At 48.8% G+C, this 13,991-nt stretch overlaps 4 protein-coding genes and 1 non-coding gene across 5 annotated transcripts; 4 read left to right on the top strand and 1 right to left on the bottom strand.

Annotated features, from left to right (window-relative positions):
• Positions 1-909: 909 nt before the first annotated feature.
• On the bottom strand, positions 910-4,077 carry BC939DRAFT_475004 (uncharacterized protein; the record flags this gene model as incomplete). Its single annotated transcript, XM_051558462.1, has 4 exons — positions 910-1,514; positions 1,830-2,046; positions 2,635-2,905; positions 3,320-4,077. The coding sequence occupies 4 exons, from the start codon at positions 4,075-4,077 to the stop codon at positions 910-912; spliced, it is 1,851 nt and encodes a 616-aa protein (XP_051414564.1).
• Positions 4,078-5,706: 1,629 nt separating this feature from the next.
• BC939DRAFT_444158 (uncharacterized protein) lies at positions 5,707-6,369 on the top strand. The gene has a single exon (XM_051554628.1). The coding sequence runs from the start codon at positions 5,753-5,755 to the stop codon at positions 6,299-6,301; it is 549 nt and encodes a 182-aa protein (XP_051414563.1). The 5' UTR covers positions 5,707-5,752; the 3' UTR covers positions 6,302-6,369.
• Positions 6,370-6,877: 508 nt separating this feature from the next.
• Positions 6,878-8,025, top strand: BC939DRAFT_491045 (uncharacterized protein; the record flags this gene model as incomplete). The annotated part of the gene is made up of 3 exons (XM_051559476.1): positions 6,878-6,962; positions 7,046-7,105; positions 7,421-8,025. Exons 1-3 carry the CDS (start codon positions 6,938-6,940, stop codon positions 8,023-8,025), a joined length of 690 nt encoding a protein of 229 aa, XP_051414562.1. The 5' UTR covers positions 6,878-6,937.
• A 1,226-nt stretch (positions 8,026-9,251) lies between these two features.
• Positions 9,252-9,323, top strand: BC939DRAFT_t65. Its single transcript has one exon. It is a non-coding gene; the product is annotated as a tRNA-Thr (tRNA).
• Positions 9,324-10,778: 1,455 nt separating this feature from the next.
• Positions 10,779-13,638, top strand: BC939DRAFT_76081 (Metallo-peptidase family M12-domain-containing protein). The gene is made up of 3 exons (XM_051561884.1): positions 10,779-11,295; positions 11,386-11,866; positions 11,957-13,638. The coding sequence occupies exons 1-3, from the start codon at positions 11,009-11,011 to the stop codon at positions 13,628-13,630; spliced, it is 2,442 nt and encodes an 813-aa protein (XP_051414561.1). The 5' UTR covers positions 10,779-11,008; the 3' UTR covers positions 13,631-13,638.
• The last annotated feature ends 353 nt before the right edge of the window (positions 13,639-13,991 follow it).

Below are 13,991 nucleotides of genomic sequence, written 5' to 3'. Positions count from 1 at the left end.
CGCCTCAAGCCAACATAGTTGGTAGGGGATGCGGCTCTGCCGTGCATGGAAGGCATCTATGGCTTCAAGGCCTTTGCGGACCATGCGTCGCGTGCTCATGGGGATTTATGTTAATAAAAAAAAAAAAAAAAAAAAAAAAAAACCAATGTCCGTGTGGTGCATTACTCGCTGACCATGTAAACGGGAGCTGCCCTGGCCCCGTGCTTGACCCAGACGCAGCGGACCGGACGCTGCTGGACTGCCTGCAAGGGAGAAGGCGGCTGACAACCATGGAGGGGATGGGGAAAATACCCTTTTTGTAATAAAGAGTTTTCAGTTTTTAACTATAAAAAAAAAAAAGTTTTCAGCTTTTAACATACTCGACTCGAGAGACAAATTATGTTATAACACACGTCCTCGTGGGCCCTAGTTATCAAAAAAAAAAAAAAAATCAGCTTTTAACATACTGATGAGGTGTGGCAATTCTTGCGCAGGCCCTAGGGGTAGGCCCGGGGAATGTGACTTGTCAACTGGCGACTGTGGATCGGTTCCGCTTTGGTGGTGATGACAGCGATAGTGGATCTTTGCTAGTTAGTCTGATAGATTCACAGAGTCGATTGACTCGAGAGACAAGTTGATATAAAAAAAAAAAGAATTATACTATGTAGAAGCTGGCGGGAAGCCGTATTGAAAAAGAAAAATGACCCGAGAAGAGTGGATTGGAGACATAAGGGCGGAGTTGTAGAAGGCCTCTGTTGCCAAAAAGAAAGGAGGGGAGGGATATGTTACAAGGAGAGAAAAATAGTAAAAATACAAAAATAGAAAAGTGTGGGGAAGCACAGCTACAGAAAAAAAGTAAAAAAATAAAAATAAAAAAAAAAAAAGACAGACAGCAAAAATAATAAAAAATAATAAAACGCTTCCTCCGCATTACTGATCGGCTCCTGCCGCGGCAGGTTTCTCCTGTGCTTCTGGTTCAGACCAGAGTTCGCCAAAGGCTACCCCGTCCCGTTGCATCATAATGTGCGGCAGGTGGTGCCATTCTTGGCGCATGCGCTCGTAGTACTCGTCCCCAACAGCCTCTAGTACCCGATGCTCGACCGGCGTCGTCACCTTGTCTCGTCGCTCTTGGTCCTTGAACTTGGCGCGACTCTTTATCGCGTGCACCGCCATGATCTGCAGCTGGTTGTGGTACAGCTTCTCCTTGTCTCCCAGTTGGCAGTACGTCCGCCAGATCGCATGTGTGACGCACGAGTGGATGTGGATCACAATCGGTGGCACCTTTTCCACCTCTGGCCAGCCAAGTATAAGCTGGTTCGGATCGTTCCTCAGGTCCATCGTCGGGCACAACTCAGAAAACCAAGACAGGGTTTGGGTCCGGAGAGCTCGCACTGTCGGACAGTCGTGGAATGTATGCTCGCGCGACTCGTACGCAGGCTCCTCTCCTGGGCGTTCGTGAAGGCATCGTCGGCAGTCGCTTTTGATAGCCTTTGCGCCCATGTACGCGTACAGGTATTTGATGCTGAAGAATATGACTGTATCCAGAATCAATCAGAACAAGAGAGGGATCTTTAATTACAGCGACCGAGCAATTACTTATTGCTCAGTGGCTTAAGTTAATATCTGAACTCAGTCTAGCTATCGAACACAGAGGCAGTGTGTAAAATAGGCTATATGCCACACTTCCACACTTGTGTCATTTGGTTTTGGTCGAGGAGGGGGCAGTGGTGGTGCGGTGTAGGGGGTAGGGGGTCTACTAATGGGTTCTATAACTTCTACCATTAGTTCTATTTACAACAGGAGTTACCACGCGAATAGGACTTCGGCAAGGGCGTGCTTTGGTCACTTACTGGTTCGTGGTGCAGGGTCCTCCTTTAGATCGGAATGTATGAACACAAAGGTAAAATAGACTAGACGTAAATGGAAAGGAATAAATATGGGGATCTGTTTAGCTAAATGGTGCGAGCTAGGACTATATTCCTTTGGGAATGACCGGGATAGTTGCAAGGAGTTCGCATATTGTAATGTCCGATAAGGTAAGGAGTCGTGACAATGAAGTTCACCCCTCTGGAGTCGTTATGGCGTATAGCCTATTTTACACACTGCCTCTGTGTTCGATAGCTAGACTGAGTTCAGATATTAACTTAAGCCACTGAGCAATAAGTAATTGCTCGGTCGCTGTAATTAAAGATCCCTCTCTTGTTCTCATTGATTCTGGACATAGTCATGCTCTTCAGTCGCTGTATGCCAATGTTCGCTGATCAGGCCTCTGCTGTACCTTTATAATGCCGTTTCACGAGGGTAGGCCGATGACGGATGCTCAATGAGACGATCGGTGATCGAGGAAGCGTTGCAGGGTAAGTACAATGTCTAAATAAGAGCGATTGACGGTGCAAAGGTAGTGAATGATCAGACCGGCATTTCTTATTGATTGTATCTCGTTGCATGGGTTACTGACGGTGGACGTCAGTACCTGTCGTTGATGCGGTCTTATTCGGATAATCTGGACGAATACAATGTGTGATACAAATGATTTAGGTAGAAAGAAGACTCTGGTTCAGGTACCAGACCGTTTATTCTTTTATTCTGAGGGCGGTGCTCTTCCCCGTGATCTAATATTAACTTTGCAAGAACAACCAACTGATTCTCATTTACTACACCACAGGAGACCGGGAGGGGCTGTTCCTGGCCCACAGAATTGAAGAACTTCACCAAGATGGGGGAGACTTCCGCCTTGAAGGCCCTGTAGAACTCATAGGAGAGCCCATCCGAGCCCGGAGACGATCTGTTGGCTATGGAGTTGATCGAAAATCCAATCTCTCCCCGGGTGATGTTAGCGTCCAGCGACGTGCGGTCCGCATCCGAGATCCGGCGCTGGTCACAGTCCAGAAGTGCATCCTGGGCCGCACAGTCCGTGGGCTGGGAACTGTAGAGTGTGCTGTAGAATTCAATGGCGATCTTCTCCATCTCTGCGAGGTGCTGACGCCGTCCCGATTCTTGAGCGATTTAATAGTCTTTTTGTCTCTGCCCGCTTTGAGTTGGACGGTAAAGTAGGGAGAGGGTCTCTCGCCTTCTTCCAGCCACTTGACCTTCGTCATGGTGGCGGCTCGGTCCAGGTATTCCATCTCAAGATCCCGCAGATCCGCAAGTGCTGTGGTGTGAGGGTGGTCGCATCCAGGTCGTTGGGATTGCCATTTAGTTTCCTGTCTACGTCCTTTACTGCCCCCTGCAGCCGTGTCCTCTCTCTACGATTGTCTGCCTCTTTCTGTTGCGATATTGTTGGGCCAACAAAAGGAGTCTGGCCTTGCATTCCTCCCAGAGAGGGCCCACTGATGGGTACCTGTCTGGCTGGGTCGTGCGTTTGCCCAAGATCTTTTCCAACATCTCCAGGATCTCCCTCTTGGATTCAGCATCCTTGAGGAACCTGGCATCCATCGCAGGAGCTGCTTTGGCTTGCTTGTCTTCTCGCTGTCGTCCTTGAGGTGAGCGAGATGAGTTGAGGGTGATAGTGATGAGGCGGTGGTCAGTCTTGACGATGGGTTGGGAAAGGACCTGGTGGTCTGAAACGCAGTCGATACGTGTCATCACCTTGGTCCTATCTCTTACGGTGTGTTCGTGAGTGAAGTGGGTCTCCTTTATGTCGCCATCGGAACCTATGTTCGGAGGTGGGGCCATGCCCCGCACTCCTATCTTTTCGAACACGGGAGCGTAGATATGCCACTTGACTCCTCGGCCTCGGAGGTCCAGGAGCGGAGGTGAGCGATCGCGGATCGGGTCACGGATCGCGTTGAGAGCGCCAAGCACAAGCTTGTGGGGGTGTTGGTTGATATCGTCAACAGGGAACTGTGCGACAAAGTCAGGAGGTTTGGGTGTTCCTCCCCAGTTTACTGGTGCATAGATGTTGGCGATGCGGATGGTGTTGTCTAGAGCTGCGTCTCCGTCAATGGCAACATCGACCGAGATCACCCTCCCATCGACCGAGGTGCTGTGGGAGGTTATGGATAAAAGTTTGTGGCTGATGAAGATGGCACAGTGGGATGAGAGGTGAGCTGGGCCGCCCCACTCTCGCGCCCACTTGACCCTTCTTTCGGGAGCCATTGAAGTGGAAGGGATGGCCAATTCCTGCAAAGCGATGATATGGTATTGACATATAGTGGTTCTTGAAGTCAGTGAGAAAGAGATGTGTCTCCAAACACACATCTACACGATATTTATTAACCAACTCTAGATTAAGTTTCAGAGGCGATAGATTTATATAGTAATAAAGTACACTGGACTCGGCTGAATATGCAGCAGGTATTCCTGTTGGGTCTGGAGCCACGTAAAAAGGTGGTGACGGGATCCATCATTGACGATGGATCGCACGTTAAGGGTGCGCACTCGAAGGTTCTGTAACCCAGTCATTAAGAGTCGGAGTGTGTGTGTTAAGGATGGGTGAGAGGTAGGAACAAAGGGGGATGGCTGGCTGTGTGCCTTTTTTTTATTTTATTTTTCTCTTATTCTTTCTCCTCGCCTTCGTCTCTTGCTTTTGTGTACTCTCCACCTTCTCTCCTCCTCTCCTGATCCAGGTGTGAAGCGACAAAAAAATAATAGTAATAAATCCCACATACCCTTGGTTAATACCACGCTAATAAAGCCCACACGTCCCCGTGGGTCCTAGTTATCAAAAAAAAAAAATTCGCACATATCCTTGGTGGAAAGGACGACTGTAGTAGATCATTGCAAGTTAGGTCTGATAGATTTGCAGTGTCAATCGGCTCGAGAGATATATTATTATAAAAAACAAAAAAAACCGTGGGTGTGGTGGTGTATTCACTATTTTATCTTGCCTAATGAAAGCGCCCTATTCCTCGGAATCTGCCACCACTTGGTGCCGATTCTTTGTTAAGAGCATAGTGCCTCTGAGACTACCTCGTATGTTTCTAGTCTCCTATACTAGATGCATTTATAGATAGACCATTTCCTAGTATACAAAGCACGACTCGCCCATTATTGAAGGGGGATCTCGTTTCTCACAGATATCATTCCCACATACTCCTCGTAGGTTCTTGTTATCAAAAAAAAGGCCCTAGGAGGAAAAGAACCCTTCCCAATCCACCAAATCAGTGTGGTGTAGTGGATCCGCGTGGGACCCAGGCAGGGTATCCAGGGTGGAAGACCCAGCTACTTCACTTGGTATGACACGATGAGCGGAATAGGTACAGGGCATTCATACGGTCATATCAAGCGCAGGCTATACTGTACGTGCAACTATGGGGTGTGCAACTAAGGAGCAAATGCGGTTATAGAAGTCAATTGGTTTTGCACTTATAGAGTTTACTAAGTCATAACAAAGAAAGACGGGACCCAAATGATTCCTGGTCTGTTTTCTCAATACTTCTGCCCTGTACGACTCCCTAAGTCGCTCCACGCACCAATTGTCCCACTACACTGTACCCGATTTGGTATACTCTGCCGTAGCTGGTCATTATAGCGCATCGCCCAGCAAGAGTAGAGACGGGACCTGTGCATCTGAACTTCTGCATCCCTAGTGCAATCAAGTGTCCCTGCGAGTCCGCTTCGCGTAGCCTGGAGGTCCCTCGACCAGGTAGCGGTCGTTGTCTATCTACTGTAGTCCCGCTAACCCTTTGTTATACGGATCGTGATCCTCGTCGTCGCTCATTTATTCGCATGATACATTTACAGTAAGTTAATTATTATTTAGAAACTTCGTTGACCAGTGGTGACCTTCATTGAGAAGCGTATTTACAGCTAGTGCTTTTACCTGATATGTATGGAACCACCACACCGCATCGGACGCTACATTTCACACACCCCTCTCTATCTATCCCCTCTCCACATCCCCTGTCAGCGCACAAGAGTGCCATCGACCCCACCAAGCATGCAAAGCGGAAACTCAAGAAATCCGCAACACGATCGGCCTGATGATGGCGGAATGGCGAATGCCAAAAAATTGAAACCTACAGGAGGCGCAATAGAACCTAGCCAGCCTGTTCGCGTCGCTGAGACCACCACCTCAGCTGCACTGTCCAATCCCGGAGGTCCTTCAGGAACTGCACCGCCACCGAGCACCGCCCTGATATACAGCTCCAAGATTGGGCTTAAAGCTATGCACGCTAAACAGCACCAAGACGTCGCCGAGGCGGCAGCCATGGAGGACAAAACCATGGAGCAAGAGGCCCAGGAGGATTGGATCGAGGTCCAACGCGCCCGCGACCGATTTTTCGCTGCATCGATTCACCTGGATAACATCCACAGCGACACCGCCGCGGAAAATAAATCTGAGCTGCAGGACATCCTTCTACGGGCTCCTGTGGTGTAGTAAATGAGAATCAGTTGGTTGTTCTTGCAAAGTTAATATTAGATCACGGGGAAGAGCACCGCCCTCAGAATAAAAGAATAAACGGTCTGGTACCTGAACCAGAGTCTTCTTTCTACCTAAATCATTTGTATCACACATTGTATTCGTCCAGATTATCCGAATAAGACCGCATCAACGACAGGTACTGACGTCCACCGTCAGTAACCCATGCAACGAGATACAATCAATAAGAAATGCCGGTCTGATCATTCACTACCTTTGCACCGTCAATCGCTCTTATTTAGACATTGTACTTACCCTGCAACGCTTCCTCGATCACCGATCGTCTCATTGAGCATCCGTCATCGGCCTACCCTCGTGAAACGGCATTATAAAGGTACAGCAGAGGCCTGATCAGCGAACATTGGCATACAGCGACTGAAGAGCATGACTATGTCCAGAATCAATGAGAACAAGAGAGGGATCTTTAATTACAGCGACCGAGCAATTACTTATTGCTCAGTGGCTTAAGTTAATATCTGAACTCAGTCTAGCTATCGAACACAGAGGCAGTGTGTAAAATAGGCTATACGCCATAACGACTCCAGAGGGGTGAACTTCATTGTCACGACTCCTTACCTTATCGGACATTACAATATGCGAACTCCTTGCAACTATCCCGGTCATTCCCAAAGGAATATAGTCCTAGCTCGCACCATTTAGCTAAACAGATCCCCATATTTATTCCTTTCCATTTACGTCTAGTCTATTTTACCTTTGTGTTCATACATTCCGATCTAAAGGAGGACCCTGCACCACGAACCAGTAAGTGACCAAAGCACGCCCTTGCCGAAGTCCTATTCGCGTGGTAACTCCTGTTGTAAATAGAACTAATGGTAGAAGTTATAGAACCCATTAGTAGACCCCCTACCCCCTACACCGCACCACCACTGCCCCCTCCTCGACCAAAACCAAATGACACAAGTGTGGAAGTGTGGCATATAGCCTATTTTACACACTGCCTCTGTGTTCGATAGCTAGACTGAGTTCAGATATTAACTTAAGCCACTGAGCAATAAGTAATTGCTCGGTCGCTGTAATTAAAGATCCCTCTCTTGTTCTGATTGATTCTGGATACAGTCATATTCTTCAGCATCAAATACCTGTACGCGTACATGGGCGCAAAGGCTATCAAAAGCGACTGCCGACGATGCCTTCACGAACGCCCAGGAGAGGAGCCTGCGTACGAGTCGCGCGAGCATACATTCCACGACTGTCCGACAGTGCGAGCTCTCCGGACCCAAACCCTGTCTTGGTTTTCTGAGTTGTGCCCGACGATGGACCTGAGGAACGATCCGAACCAGCTTATACTTGGCTGGCCAGAGGTGGAAAAGGTGCCACCGATTGTGATCCACATCCACTCGTGCGTCACACATGCGATCTGGCGGACGTACTGCCAACTGGGAGACAAGGAGAAGCTGTACCACAACCAGCTGCAGATCATGGCGGTGCACGCGATAAAGAGTCGCGCCAAGTTCAAGGACCAAGAGCGACGAGACAAGGTGACGACGCCGGTCGAGCATCGGGTACTAGAGGCTGTTGGGGACGAGTACTACGAGCGCATGCGCCAAGAATGGCACCACCTGCCGCACATTATGATGCAACGGGACGGGGTAGCCTTTGGCGAACTCTGGTCTGAACCAGAAGCACAGGAGAAACCTGCCGCGGCAGGAGCCGATCAGTAATGCGGAGGAAGCGTTTTATTATTTTTTATTATTTTTGCTGTCTGTCTTTTTTTTTTTTTTATTTTTATTTTTTTACTTTTTTTCTGTAGCTGTGCTTCCCCACACTTTTCTATTTTTGTATTTTTACTATTTTTCTCTCCTTGTAACATATCCCTCCCCTCCTTTCTTTTTGGCAACAGAGGCCTTCTACAACTCCGCCCTTATGTCTCCAATCCACTCTTCTCGGGTCATTTTTCTTTTTCAATACGGCTTCCCGCCAGCTTCTACATAGTATAATTCTTTTTTTTTTTATATCAACTTGTCTCTCGAGTCAATCGACTCTGTGAATCTATCAGACTAACTAGCAAAGATCCACTATCGCTGTCATCACCACCAAAGCGGAACCGATCCACAGTCGCCAGTTGACAAGTCACATTCCCCGGGCCTACCCCTAGGGCCTGCGCAAGAATTGCCACACCTCATCAGTATGTTAAAAGCTGATTTTTTTTTTTTTTTTGATAACTAGGGCCCACGAGGACGTGTGTTATAACATAATTTGTCTCTCGAGTCGAGTATGTTAAAAGCTGAAAACTTTTTTTTTTTTATAGTTAAAAACTGAAAACTCTTTATTACAAAAAGGGTATTTTCCCCATCCCCTCCATGGTTGTCAGCCGCCTTCTCCCTTGCAGGCAGTCCAGCAGCGTCCGGTCCGCTGCGTCTGGGTCAAGCACGGGGCCAGGGCAGCTCCCGTTTACATGGTCAGCGAGTAATGCACCACACGGACATTGGTTTTTTTTTTTTTTTTTTTTTTTTTTATTAACATAAATCCCCATGAGCACGCGACGCATGGTCCGCAAAGGCCTTGAAGCCATAGATGCCTTCCATGCACGGCAGAGCCGCATCCCCTACCAACTATGTTGGCTTGAGGCGTCAAATTCATAACCCATGTCGCATAGCTAGCCTAACCTAACTCCTGCGTGACCTGTTGCGCGATACACGTCTCCTAATCCAGATCCAATGTTAATAAAGTTGTTTTTAAACCGAATAACCCCTCCATTATGTCCAACTTCCCTCGCCCCAAGCAATGCTGTAGCACCCTATAATCCGCGGCCCGTCACCTGGCGCGCAATCGCCCAGGGCAGCGAAAAATGACATAAAAAATGCGTTCAATGTTGAGCAAACTCTAAAATTTCCTGAAATATAATGGAGTGGCGGGCTGTAAACTTCAGCCTCTTCAGCTGAGAAATGCCTCTTTAGCTCATTGGTAGAGCGTCTGCCTAGTAAGCAGAAGGTAGCAGGTTCGATCCCTGCAAGAGGCACATGCGCATACATGATAACTTTTTTGCTTGAAATCAGCGATCGGCTCTCTCTAGTTTTTTTGTTGAGGGCTTGGCAACCTGGAATGTCAATCTTATTTGGAAGATATCCATCTTCTCACATCCCCCGTGAGAGCTCTAATCTTACACCCTGTTATTATATCGAAACAAAGATAATCTCACGGAGGGTATAAGAATTTTTTGCAGCTGCCAGCCTGCCAGCGAACATCCCTCAACTCCTAATTGAGTATCGAAGCATTACCGAACAAAATCAGTTCAATGTAAGGATCGTCGCCTTCCATGCCTTTTCTTTTCCATGGAATTGGCCGTAGAGAATAGGGGGAAGAAGCGGTGCTAAAGGAGGAAAGGCGGTAAAGATCTGTGCGCATTCCGCTTGAGCGCTGTTGCTGTGTCTCACGGTCTGCATAAAGCACACAGCCTCTGCGTCTGTTATGTGGCCATGTTTACCAAGTCCAGTCGCGACAATCACTATACCATTATCAGCTGTGGATAGATCGATCGCATCAGAAGAAACGTCCCCCCTGCATTATTGCGGCCACAACGACGGCGGAAAAAGAAAAACGCGGCATACACCCATAATCTAGCACGTTGCCGATATCAAAAAAAGAGCGCCGAAATCATCTATAAAAGGCACCCTAGCGATGCATTTATGTTGGAGTGGGCGTCTAGTCCACGCATTTTATTGGTTATTGGCTACTAAGAAGTGCAGGAATGAAGTGAGCCACGTTTTATGTTCAGACCAAAAGTAGGGTTTTCATCTTTCGGTGTTCCCGAAATAAAATTAAGGTTGCTTATGAGCGACAGTGCCGTAGATGTTGTACCTGGATTCGCCATCAACAATCAATCTTCACATCGCCTTTTCTCTTTCTTTTTTTTCCTCCTTCTCATCGTTTCTTTTCATCGCTCCTCGTCACTGTTACATCCTCGGCCGGCCATATACCCTTGTTGACATTTAAACGACTGCATAGACTGCAGCCGTGTTCCTATTTGCCCTGTTTCCAAAAGCAACTTGCCTTGTCCGCCAGTCTCACGGCGCCATTCCTCCAACTCACTTCCACCCTTCCTTTCATTCAAATTCACGCGCTCTCCCTCAGCTGCCCTGTTCAACATATAGCATCCTGCTCCTTATTCAGCAATTTGGAGAACGAATACAGCTTTTATTTCACTGTCGAATCCCTCACTATTTGGATCCTTGCTTTTTTTTAAACTTTTCTTGTTCCTGACCCTCTTCAGTGTCACCCCCTCAAACGGTACAGGGCCAAGACTGATGCAAATATTAATGAAGAGACGTTGCCGCTTCGCCGCGGTGGCTATCTCTTTGGTGTCACTAGCCCTGGGAGCAATCGGATCCGTTTATGGTGAGTACAACATATTTTTATCTGAGTCCAATTGGATTCGAATTGAAATGATACCTGGATATTTTGCTATGCGTATTCTTCCATGTATCCTTTTTTTCCATTTTTGCACTAATCTGCCCATCATAAATTATTACGCCAACAACAGCCCACTCCACTGCATGGCCAACCATCGTCCACTCTGAGCACATCCTCAGTGTTCGCCACGACATCCTCCCAAAGGACTATAACGATCCTGCACCACTCCGCAAACGCAGCCTCGTCGATATTGATAACAACGGCAATGGTCTTTCAGCTATTACGAGGCATGATATGGTCCGCATACAATTCAGGGCGTATAATACCACGTTCTACCTCCATCTGGAACCCAACCTGGATCTCATCCACCCTGAGGCTGATCTTGGAGAAGGGATTTCACTCGATGAAATCATGGCATTTAAAGGCGTCGTCGTTGAGGACGAGTTCCACTCCGACCGCAAGTGGGATAGGGCCGCGAGGACTACAAGGGCCGAGACCAAGCGGACAGTCGAGTACATGTTGTATGAGGAAGGCGTCCTCGGATGGGCTCGCATGATGATTGAGCACGACCCAGAAAATGAGTAAGGAGCACAAACCAAGCGCTGTTAGTTGGCGATCCGGCAGGAATTTTGGCTCTAATGAATGTGGCTAACTTCATGTTTGTATTTTAGGAATGCATTGGTCCTCAGAGGCGCATTCATGGCGAATGGAGACACATATCATGTCACCACACAGCAACATTATCACATTCAAAAGAGATCTGACGACGCTGTACCGCCGACCCCATCTTCAGGATCCCATCTCATCATCTACAGGGACTCTGATCTTTACGCCCGACCAAACAGTTTTCAAAGGAAACGTGGATTGGTCCCGCAGGACGAATCCTCATGCGGTGCAGAAGCGCTAATCAGGACAGGTGTATCGGAAGCAGAGGCAGGGAGCGTCGACAGTGCAAGATCATTGCTTCATGAATACTACTACCCACCCAACCTGACAACCTCGATTCCAGCTACAAGAGAATTCGATTTGAGCTCGTCGTGGACAGATCTTTGGAAGAAGGGCCCTCTGACGAAACGAGATGTCGCTGTCAAGGTCGCGGGACCCAACCCAGTTCCAGAGGGATGCCCCGCCAATCGTCTCGTCAACTACATGGTATGGGAATATAATTGCGGTAGGAACTATTCTATTGCTCTAAATGCTATACGATCACTGAACCTGGATATATGTCGCAATGCACGCTAGGGTGTTGCCGCAGATTGTACCTACGTCCGCAGTTATCGAAGCGTCGCTAATGCCCGGAAGCAGATCTTTGCAGACTTTAACACGGCATCAGGGATTTATGAGAGCACGTTCAACGTTGCACTCGGAGTGATTGCACTCAACATTATCCAGGATGAATGTCCTACCACGCCAGTCAAGGGGCAGGAATGGAACCAGGAGTGCTCGAATGACTATTCAATCGACCAGCGCTTGAGCGATTTCTCGTTCTGGAGAGGTCAGTCAGGACGGGCGAGCGATGGAGCTGGACTGTGGCATCTGTTGACAAAGTGCAATTCGGGAGCAGTGGTTGGGATCGCGTGGACCAAGGCCCTCTGCCAGGCAAAGACGCAGTCGCAGCCCGGGCAGGGGAAAGGTGGTCAGCAGTATACTGCGGGAACGGGTGTTTCATCAATCTCGCCAAACGAGTGGATGGTGGTGGCGCACGAAATTGGACATAACTTTGGAGCAATCCATGATTGCAACCAGCAAACATGCCCTGCGAGTGGATCGAGTGGCCAGTGCTGTCCCTTGTCATCAACGACATGTGATGCAGGTGCAAAGTATATCATGAATCCCTCAGAATCGACACCGACAAAGCTCTTCTCGCCTTGCAGTATCAAGGCCATCTGTGGCACCATCAAGAGCTCTTCAGGCCAATGTCTCAAGCCGCCAGGAACGCGCACGACCCAAAATTCAGAGAGCAATATCTGCGGCAATGGACTCAAGGAGGCGGGCGAGGAATGCGACTGTGGGTCTCCGGAGGATTGTGCAAAGGATCCGTGCTGCGACGGCACAACCTGCAAGCTAAAGAATGGAGCCGTGTGTGATGATTTGAATGATGATTGCTGTCAGAACTGTAAGCTGCGTCCTGCAGGTCAGGTCTGTCGTAAGGCTATCTCAAATTGCGATATCCAGGAGGTCTGTTCAGGGACGAATGCCACCTGTCCACCGGACGAGCGAGTCGCCGATCAGACGCCGTGCGAAGGAACAGGGAACCAAACAGGACTCGCGTGTGCCAATGGGGTGTGCACTTCGAGGGACCTGCAGTGTCAACAGCAGGACCGTTCCGGGATCAGCAAGCAGTGCGGAGCATCCAATTCTTGCGATTTGACCTGCAACGACCCTAAAGGCTCGGCCTTGAGCTGCATGCAGATCCCAGGCACATTCTTTATCGACGGCACCCCCTGCGGCTTTGGAGGCACATGCAATGCAGGAACTTGCGAGTATAGCAGTGGTGCGGATGGGGTTTGGAACTGGATCAAGACTCACCTCATGATCGCCATCCCTGTCGCGATTATTCTGGGACTAAGCATTCTGTGCTGTATCTGGAGTTGCTGTTGTGCTGGATGTGTCGCCAGAAGGAGACATCAACAGATGGGCAAACCCCAGATGTTGGGAGCGAATGGATATCAATATGCGGGCTATGTGCCACCTCAAGGCGCTCCTGGTCCAGTTCCACCACAGCATTATCCGATGCAACCGATGCCACCGGCACCAGCGTATCAGGATGGAGGACTTGCGCAAAATCAAGGACATCCTTCGGGCTACACATACCATGCGGACGACAGTAACAATACCGCTAACCCATTTGGGGATCATAATGCAGTGAATCCGCACCAGCAACAGCAGAGGCCGGCTCCTAGCGGATATATTTAACGAAGCAACATAGACATCATGTACCATAAACCACAAGAAGCCATAAAAAAATTATCAATTTAACTCGTGCTCCTCTACAGGGAAAGGAAACCCTCCTCACGACTTGTTTGTACAATACCCAATGCTTAATCAACCCCTGCGCCTGGCTCTCCTCTAGCATGGCTGTGAGGTCTCCCATGCGATCGGTGGCCAGCATGGAAATACCAAACACCATCGCACTGCCAGACTGGTCCAGCAGCGTCGACTCGGGCATAGTTTGTCTTATCGCAGCTGACATCTCCTGCCAATGAGACGCATCCGCAGAAGGCGCTCGAGCCGCTTGGATGGCGCTATTGCCCTGGGCCATATGTGGGCTCGAGGA

The sequence above is a fragment of the Gamsiella multidivaricata genome, assembly GCF_025024155.1.
Source record: "Gamsiella multidivaricata strain RSA 2152 chromosome Unknown BC939scaffold_16, whole genome shotgun sequence".
In the NCBI taxonomy this organism is placed as follows: Eukaryota; Fungi; Mortierellomycota; class Mortierellomycetes; order Mortierellales; family Mortierellaceae; genus Gamsiella; species Gamsiella multidivaricata.
The sequence above is the reverse complement of the archived record's forward strand: the minus strand, read 5'-3'. Positions and strand labels throughout refer to the sequence as shown.